The following is a 9,934-nucleotide window of genomic DNA, read 5'->3' on the forward strand; positions in this document are numbered from 1 at the left end:
GAGAATGCAGACCCAATTCATAAGGTGAATGTAGAAATATGTGATAAACAGTAATGAATAAAGACTGCAATTCATGATTGATACTAACAATTCACCTCTACAGGATGTTGAGAAGAAAGAAAGATCATAAACATTACTATGTGGTTTACACGAATATGTCATGGTCGTGTACATATGGTAAGCCAAAAATATTTCAATGCATTATAAATGCTTCATTAAAGAGCAAATTAAAGCAAGAAAAGATTTTGCTTATGATGATTTTGACCAATGGCAATGTTATGATAAGATAATTTTCTCTGTGGAGGAAAATTCAACGCACTTGGATGGTGTTATAAAGAGATCTTGTAGTGCAAATATTGAGAGCTCCGAAATGAGCGAATTTTTTGTTACTACCCGAATAAAATAAATTATTCATGGCAATTTGGTGGGTAGTAATCTCAAAAAGGAACTTTTGAGTTTCAAAATATATTATCCAAAGTGGTTGGCATATTGGAACTATAAAATGAAAAGGAAGATTGATTATGCTTCATATTACTATAAATACCGTGGTATATGGAAGGTTAACCGACTTTTCTTCTATTTGTACTACAACGAGTATAAGCATGATGACAGAATCACATGCTACAAAGTAAACTAGAGGTTTACAGAAAATAAATATTAAGTGGCATGACCGGTTGGCCATACCGGTTCAATTAATGATGCGAAAAAATTGATTGAGAATTCACATTGGCATATATTGAAAGAAATAGAAGATTTTTCAAGAATATCTCTTTGTTTCTGCTTATTCTCATGATATACGAGCTAAGGTTTGGGATTGAATTCTCTGATTTTTGGATACGAATAAAAGGTTTGAATATATTTATGGGCCGTCACGATGCCATGTGGATATTACTATTAATATGATTTTAATAGATGCATCTATTGTATGGTCACATGTGCCGTTTGTTATCACTTGCACTTTGGTTTTTGCAAGGTTGTTTTGCTCAAAATTATAGAGCACAGTTCAGAATATATATTATGATAATTTATCTTCTAGTGCTGTTTAAATCCAAGTTGGTTTAGCAAGAAAATTTTATGCCTCCATTATAGCTAAACCATTGGTTTTATGAGAACAACTCACAATAGAAATTTGGTATGAGGTGTATTAATTTAATATACAAAGCACTTGTACGCATCTAGCCAACAAGTTATGATACCATTATCCCCGCATTAGCAATTGGTTCAGGGTCACGGAACCAAAATATTTTCATTAGAAATATGGAATGTACTATATGATTTAAATTGTGCACCACAAATGCACAAAGATTAATGCTTATCACAAGTCACATTCTCTTCAAGGAATGGACCATAATCAGCGACGTGCTTTATTATTTTTCCACATCAATTTGATGGTAAACATTGCCTTCACATTTTGAAAGACTATTTTGAGAACCCTTATTGTTCTCATTTTACAATTACCATAATGATGACTATTATTATTTGATCTTTGGCATGCCCACGTTTATTGGTCAACCACTTGTCTTCATTTAGACTTACTATGCACCGTTATCACATTCACTTCAAGAATGGAGCAAATCAAGTGGGACAAACTTCATGCTTTTTCATGAAAAATACAATATTTTTCTTTAGTCATCATTATATCATCAATATTGTGCATTGGGACTCAAACCCAATGCCTTACCCATATAAAGGCATGTTAGGCCATAATGAGTTAGGACTCAAATCTAACTCTTATCATCATAGAGCACCAGGACTCAAACCCGATGTCTTACCCTTATACAATGTCATAATAAGTCTAAGTGGACTCACCCTTGAGCCTTTCATGATATACTACTTTATAATAATTAGTTATTTTTGCCCGAACTTTAATGAAAGTTCACATTGATCTTTTTCACGAACAACCACATGATCAAACATAAAGGGAATAAAACTATCTTAGTTATACAAAATTTATTTTGACCACAACATAAATTTAAATTCATATTTTTTAAGATAAATTAGAAACCTCCTCAATAGTTAACAGTTCCATAATCTTGGCTTGCAAACTGTCGGAGCAGTACATATGGGAGATGATGTCAAGGCATCGTAATACGCTCTTGTTTCTCACTCTAAAGCAGGTACTCCATATGTATACATCTGCACAAATGAAACTAAATTGTTAAGTAACACAAATTAAACCAAGTCTTAGATATTAATGTAAGTTAATTGCAGAATTCATGGCAACTGAAAAATGATACTCCTTGTATAACAGAAGCAAACACAACATTAATATGGTAACGAAATGCCCAGATTTTCACAAGCTCAACCAAATTGATTTAAGGTTGTAGCTCCCATGAAAGGCTTTCATCTCTTATAGAAAATATAAGAAGAATTAATATTAGCAATTCGTGCTAATAACGTGTTACGAAACTTAGCTCAAAATAATAATATAAAACAAGAAAATAGACAAGAATGTAGGGAGCAAGAGAGAAGAGATTCTTTTTTTTTCCATGTATTCAAGTGTTTCAAGTATATACAATGTGATGCCAAAATCCTCTATTTATAGGATTACATAGAGGTATACAAAAGAATACCATAAACAAGACACTAAACATTTGAGATCATGGAGTAAGATCATGGGGAGGTTATGGAGGTATGAGAGTTACAACTATAACTCCATATAAATATTGGAGTAGTGGGAGTTATGGAGATAATGGAGAAGAGTAGTGGGTATTACTTCTTTTAGGAGTTATGGACATCCACCATTAGATAATTATTTATAACATGTTACAAGTTTTTGACTTCTTTTTTTTGCACTTCCCTATTCTTGTTTTACATATGTTAATATAGTATTTATTTTTCAGGTAAAGAAGGGTCTGTGGATTAAATTTCCTATTGAGCTTGCAAATCTTATTGAAATTGCAGTAAAGGTTATAATTCCTGGAAGCTCTCTAACATTAAACTTTTCATTTCTCTTAATGACAAGATCTAATAGTCATAAAAATATATCATAGTATAAATTTTTTAAATATACTATTAGTATTTGGCGAAAAGTCTTTTTTATTTTTTAAATTCCATATCTAATAATCGAACACCGCCATAAAAAAATGAAACGGAAGAATTTATGCGAAACTACTTGACAACTTTGAATTTCATACACTTTAGAAACTAGTACTAGAAGTAATTACTACGGTAATTGCCTCGGATATCATTTGTTGAGTTGAGAAAAATGAACCATATTAGCTATGGCATGAGACTGAAATATATAGGTGTGTGACATTGAGAACAGGAAGGGTTTTGGTACCATCATGCAGAACCTCATTACCTCATGCTTGTGCATTGGATTGCTGATACTGAGAGTACCATCCCTGCAAATGCCTCACACAGAGTCAGCATTGGTGCTATTGTCTTGAATCACAAAAGAGAGGTAATTCAAAACTGCTGCATGAATTTAACATTATATTCCTTGATTGCATGATTCAGTTGCTTTAAAGTAGTACTCCAGTATATAACATTATTGTCTCATGGTAGGCGGATCCAGATCTTTTTATATATGATCGATGGGTTCCAACATTTAAGTTCTTACGATTGAATCGGTTGTTCCTTTGAAATGATTGTTCAGAATTTGATATTTATAAAATTAAATCATATTATATATTTTTGCTCCGTGTCAAAATTATTGGGTTCAATTGAGTCAGTAATATAAGGCTACATCTGTTTCTGGTCTCAGCATAAATAAACAAATTCTCTAGATAATCGAATATTTGTTAGGGTAAGGATAACATTGTGGTCTTAAACGTAGTATATATACTATAAGAGAATGTCATTAAGCATAAAAGGAAAAGTTAAAGTTAAAGAGTTTTGGCTATTAAAATATGTGTCTATAGCTAGCTATGGACAGCTATATATATATGCTTGAGAGCATCTTGATGGTAACTATTTAGATTGTCACCATCTTCCAATTATCTAAAATTTGCAAAATATTGATGCTTTCAGTTGCTTGTTGTACAAGAAAATATCGGTTTAAAGGGAAGTGGTGTATGGAAAATCCCTACTGGTGCTGTTGACGAGGTATGCTCATTAATTAACCCATCTGCTAAAGGAACACATGTTACATATACCTTTACTTTACACCGTATCTATGTTGAGCCACGTTTTCCTCTACAGGGTGAGAATATATTTGAAGGTGCAATAAGGGAGGTAAAAGAAGAAACTGGAGTAAGTTTACAGAATACTCAATTCTACGTAAATTCATATACTAACATAAATTTTCTGTTGTTACGTCGCTGCTATTAATTTTTTCTCTGGCATGCATTTACCTTGTTTTTTTATTGCAGATTGATACAGAATTTCTGGAAGTGCTTGCGTTTAGGTAGGAACCTTTTGCCATTTTCTTTTATATTGTTTGAGCAATAATTATATAGTAGTAGTTGGTTACGCACCAGAGAGAGTACTTTTTCGAGAAGGAGAAAATGTATCGTGGCCAAGACCTAACTTTTCATGTTTTAGAAAGAAAAAAAAGTTAAAAAGAATATTACAGACTCATGATAATCAACTATTGAAGTTTTATTCTCAAAAGGTCAAAATAATCAACACTTAATTGGTCGGGGTTCTTGCTTATTGTACTTAGAGGCGGAGCCAAGATTTAAAGCTTATGTGTTTGGTATTCTAGTTCTTTTAAGTTATTGGATTCTAAATTAATAAGTTGTATATATTCAATGAATTTTTTAGGATAAATACAGGGTTTGAACCAAAGTTACCGGGTTCGTCCGAACTCGTAAGGCATGCTCTAGCTCCACCCCTGATTGTACTTCTACTGTTCTCATTTACTACTCCATCCGTCCCAAAAAGTATGATAAATTTTACATTTCGACGATCAAACTAGTTTGTCTCTGACTACGACTTTTTCACATACTTTATAAATATTCTTAATATGTTAATTATTGTGACTTATAGTATATATAAATTTTATTTTAAAGAAACTTAAAGATTTTATGTCCGAATTCATGATCAAATTTAAAAAGTTTGACTCTCGAAATTCGAAAAGTATCATCCTTTTTGGGACTCGGGGAGTAATAGATAGGATAGGCGTTTACACACCCTTTAAGCAAAATATTATAATGTAAGGAGTACTTTGACTAATTTATTCATATTAATATGCCAATAATTTTTTGAAATTATCTATATATTATATTAAAAGCACGAAGGCACTTAGCGAAATGTCGTTCGCTTTTTTTACCCTTTTAAAATAGAGTTTATATTGGATAAAGCAGTCATTTAATTATATTCCTAATATTTAGCACTTTAAATCAACTAAAATTTTATTTAATATATTTTTCCTTATTTGAACTATGTAAAAAGTACTAACATTTAAAGCTTTAAAATCAATTAATTAAGATTTTACCTATTATACTAACAATAAAATCTTAAAAGATCACGTTGAAAAGGAAAACTATTTTGTAATTTGATCACCATTAAACTTGTATTTAAGTTATACGTTTTAATGATTAAAACATTGGTTTTTACTCAAGTCTGGTAGGTTTGGTTAGTTGTCGTTTCTTTTCTACTTTGTTTTGCCTTTTGTTTTGGTTGTGATTCAAGCCTTATTCGTAGTGATTTTTTTATTTTGCTTGCTTTCTTTATTTGTTTTGTTAGTAATTTAAGTCTCATAATCCCATGTAACCATAATATGATTGATGAAAAACCCAAATCTTTTAATTTTGAATTACATAATTGAGTAAGTTTTTGATTTATTTTTTTGTTGGTTACATTGTATTGAAATATTTTCTTTATTAAGTCTTTCAAGTTCTGTGTTTGATAGAAATTATCAATTATAATTCACAAGTTCTTAGTTGGAGGGTTTTTTTTGGTCACATGTTGGAGGGTTTCTAGGTACTCCTTTGTGCCATGAATGTGAAATCCGGCAAGGTTTGATTTAATCTGAAAGAGTTTTACAGGTAAACTGAGGTATTCAATTTCATCTAATGAACAAAGATATTCTTAATTAGCTTCCAGTAAGGTCAAGTGTTCTTTATGATTCAATCACATAGTGCTCTCTTTTTTTTTTTGCTAATTATATGAACTTAGTTTGTTCCACGATATTTGGGGAAAGAGTCTGAGCCGGCTCGAGGCTCGAACACCAAATTAGGGTAGAAAAACTCTAATTTTTGTTATTTCACTCTAAATATGAATACATAAAAAAAAACACATTTACATAACTACACAATTCTAAAAATAACACACTCTTTGGCCGTTGAAGATTTTATAGAAGGCTATAACAGAAATTGCAAAGAGGAAAAAAAAAGAAAAACAAAAAGAAAGAAAAGATTTTTTTGTGGGGGGAGGGGAGGGGGGAGGGGGTCATAACTATACAAGCTTAAAAAAACATTAAAAATTCAACATTAGGTAAAGTTTCTAATGTTTTGTATTATTTTAGGTTTAGAAGTCCTTTTGTTAGTAAATTTGTATTAATTGTTTGGCTTCTTATAATTAGTTAATGAAGTTCATCGCATACTGTATGGTTACAATTGGTATAGGTAACTTTGAATTAATAAAATATTTTATTATTTTCTTATATGCTGTCAAAAGAAAAATATTAAACCTCCTTCTAAGATTTTTAAAAATTTGTTCCAATCAATGACACTTCCGAAATGAAAGAGCTAGAGTATTAGGACAAAGGAGTATGTTAATAGAAATTAAAACTACTCTAGATTTTAAGGTACATAATATTGTTATTTTATAAATTAGTTGTAATTTAACTAATTAGCGATTGAACGATCTTCCGGATAGTGTTGTGCGACATCCCTTGATGAACCTTCAACTATATCTAATACAAATGTGACATTTATGTTAGTATCAGGTGCTATTTATCAATAATTTGTTCTTCTTGTATTTAATTTTTATTAATTGGCGCGAAGAACACGTGCAACGCACGTACACTAAAACTAGTATAACTTAATAATCAGTAAGCAATTTCTTTGTATTTTCTAGAACAACTTATGCTACGAATTCTTCACGGTTCAAAACCTAGAAATGTTGCCAATGTATATAATACATTGATTTGTTCAGTAATGTAATTTTCTCATGGGCAGGCAAATACACAAGTCATTCTTTGACAAGTCAGAGCTGTTCTTCATTTGCATGATGCGCCCTTTATCTTTTGACATCCAAAAGCAAGACTGAGAAATTGAGGCAGCCCAGGTATGTCTATTTTATTTCTGAGTTTGAGCTCAATATACTGAAAGTGTAAAAATATTTACAAAATTAGGACATAACAATTAAAATTTTAATGATATTCATTATTTGGTAACATTATAAAAATAGTAAATAACCTGTTATTACAAAACAAACTATATTTGCCCACATCGGGTGTTTACACCAAACTATGTTAACCCACTATGGTTAATTAATTTAATTAGATGACAATGCATGTAATTTACCATGATTAAATGATTGAAGTCCATATGCAAGACACATGTCATATATCTATTGGTTTGGTGTAAACACCCGGTACAGGTAAGTTTTGTTATTTTACATTAATAGTATATATAACTTAAAGTTTTATATATATATATATATTATAGGACTTGAGAATACTATAATATATATATATATATATATATATATATATATATATATATTCTCAAGTCCTATAATAATCCTTGCAGTTGTCACGACCCGGATTTCCCACCCTCGGGAGTCGTGATGGCGCCTACTATTAGGAGCTAGGCAAGCCAATTATTTATTACCTCTTTTAACAAACCTCGACATTATTGAAACAACGAAACATTTAATAGAAAAGCGGAAGTCTTAAATATAAGTAAACTGAAAGCAATGCGGAAGTTCAATACAACTCTACCCAAGAACTGGAGTCACAAACTCACGAATGTCTAGAGAATGCTAAATACAATGTCTGAATAAAAACATAATTTTGTTTGTTCCGGTACAAAGGATAACAAACTAAAGTAAAGATAGAAGAAACTCCGGGCCTGCGGACGTCAGCAAGGCTACCTTGGTGTCTCTGGACTGAAGTCAGCTCCCAAATCTACTATTGCTGTCCAAAAGTTGCTCCGGCACCGTGATCTGTGCAAAAAGATGCACAGAGTGTAGCATCAGCACAACCGACCCCATGTGCTGGTAAGTGCCTGGCCTAACCCCGGCGAAGTAGTGACGAGGCTAGACCGGACTACCAAACAAACCTGTGCAGTTCAATATATATGTATGCAATATAAAGGTATACAGAAATTAACCAGTCAAGGGGGAGGGGAGCATGCTGTAGGGGCTGTAACAGTTCAGGTATAAAATTAATATAAGGAATGAAACATTACAATTACAATAGCAACGAGAGTAGGAAATCAACAGTTGCACGACACCATCCTTCGTGCTTTTACTCTCATTCTCACCCAAACAATCATATAAAGTGCAAGGCATCACCCTTCGTGCTTTACCTCACAAAATGATGGCACGGAATGATCCTTCGTGCATAAACACTCATATCATGGCACGGAATGTTCCTTCGTGCATTAGTAATCATATCATGGCACGGAATGTTCCTTCGTGCATTAGTATTCATATCACAATCGTGCACGGCATCACCCTTCGTGCTTTATCACTCGTCCTCACCCAAACAACAATCACAAACAATGGGGCGAGGGAATAGACAAACAAAATAGGAATCCCGGCAAGGGAACAATAACAACAATTTAAATATCCCGGCAAGGGAGAAAAGTCTACCAAACAGCAAAACATCCCGGCAAGGGAATAACCAATAACTCACTAGCTTTCTTTCATTTCTTACTTCACATCTCACTATATCACTTGAGCCAATGCTCCCAAGAATCTTATAATCTCAGATACCTTTTTAATTCGTATTACAACCAAGCCAATACACCACGAAAATCAAATGATCATAATATTTTTCACATGTTCTTTACAATATATAGAAGTCCTCAATTAACATGGAATCCACAAAAAAATCATGATAATCACCCTATAAGGACTCACGGTCATACCAATGTATAGATACTCGTCACCATGCCTATACATCATACTCGATCAATTAGCAAATAGCAAACAAGACTCAACTCCTATTCACTCAAGCTAGGGTTAAACCAAACACTTACCTCAACTCCACAGCCAATTAAATCCTCAACAACCGCTTTCCCTCTCGAATTCGGCTCCAACTCTACCAAATCTACGCAATAATGACTTCACGTTATCAATATGTGCTAAACAAATCGAACCCAATGTCTAATTATAGCTTTTGCATCCATTTACCCCAAAGGTCAAAAATTCCCCCGGGCCCACATGGTCAAAACCCGAGGTTCGAACCGAAACCCGATTACCCATTCCCTCATGAACTCAGATATATAATTTATTTTGGAATCGGACCTCGAATTGAGGTCCAAAACCCCCAATTTTAGAAAACCTAGGTTCTACCCAGAATTCCTAAATTTCCCCATTAAAATCTTTGTTTTGAAGTTGAAATTATGTTTAAAGATGTTAAGGAGTAAAGAAAATGAGTTAGAAATCACTTACCAATCGTTTTGGAGAAGAAGAATCGTTTGGAAAATCGCCTCTTATGTCTTGGGTTTTGAAAAGGTGAAAAATGACTGAAATTCCCGACCTTATATACCCTCTGAAGACCCAGTGCGGACCGCGCAAAAATGGACCGCGGCCGCGCTGAAGAACTGTACAAATACCACTCTCTGAACTCTCCAGCGCGGACCGCACAAAGGGGAACGCGGCCGCGCTGGTAGACCTGGGAAATGCTGGCTCTCTGAAGTTAGCTACGCGGACCGCGCATGGACGACCGCGGCCGCGCAGCTTCCACCGCGGACCGCACTAAGGCGACCGCGTCCGCGCAGCACGCACCGCGGACCGCGCTAAGGCGACCGCGGGCGCGCTGGAGCCTGCAACTCCCTGAACCTGCAACATCTGCTATTTCTAAGTCTAA

General features: G+C 33.6%; 1 protein-coding gene across 2 annotated transcripts in view; it reads left to right on the forward strand.

Moving 5' to 3' along the window:
• LOC109241312 (nudix hydrolase 10-like) overlaps positions 1-7,161 on the forward strand; it is a 9,240-nt gene extending 2,079 nt beyond the window's left edge. Inside the window, exons 2-7 of one of the 2 annotated variants that reach the window (XM_019408041.1) lie at positions 2,844-2,909; positions 3,269-3,406; positions 3,976-4,050; positions 4,147-4,210; positions 4,243-4,351; positions 7,071-7,161. In XM_019408041.1, coding sequence (XP_019263586.1) covers positions 2,844-2,909; positions 3,269-3,406; positions 3,976-4,050; positions 4,147-4,210; positions 4,243-4,351; positions 7,071-7,161 — 543 coding nt within the window. The remainder of the gene's footprint in view (positions 1-2,843; positions 2,910-3,268; positions 3,407-3,975; positions 4,051-4,146; positions 4,211-4,242; positions 4,352-7,070) is intronic. The other variant, XM_019408050.1, reaches the window with a different exon arrangement.

This window comes from Nicotiana attenuata, chromosome 1, assembly GCF_001879085.1.
Source record: "Nicotiana attenuata strain UT chromosome 1, NIATTr2, whole genome shotgun sequence".
Classification (NCBI taxonomy): Eukaryota; Viridiplantae; Streptophyta; class Magnoliopsida; order Solanales; family Solanaceae; genus Nicotiana; species Nicotiana attenuata.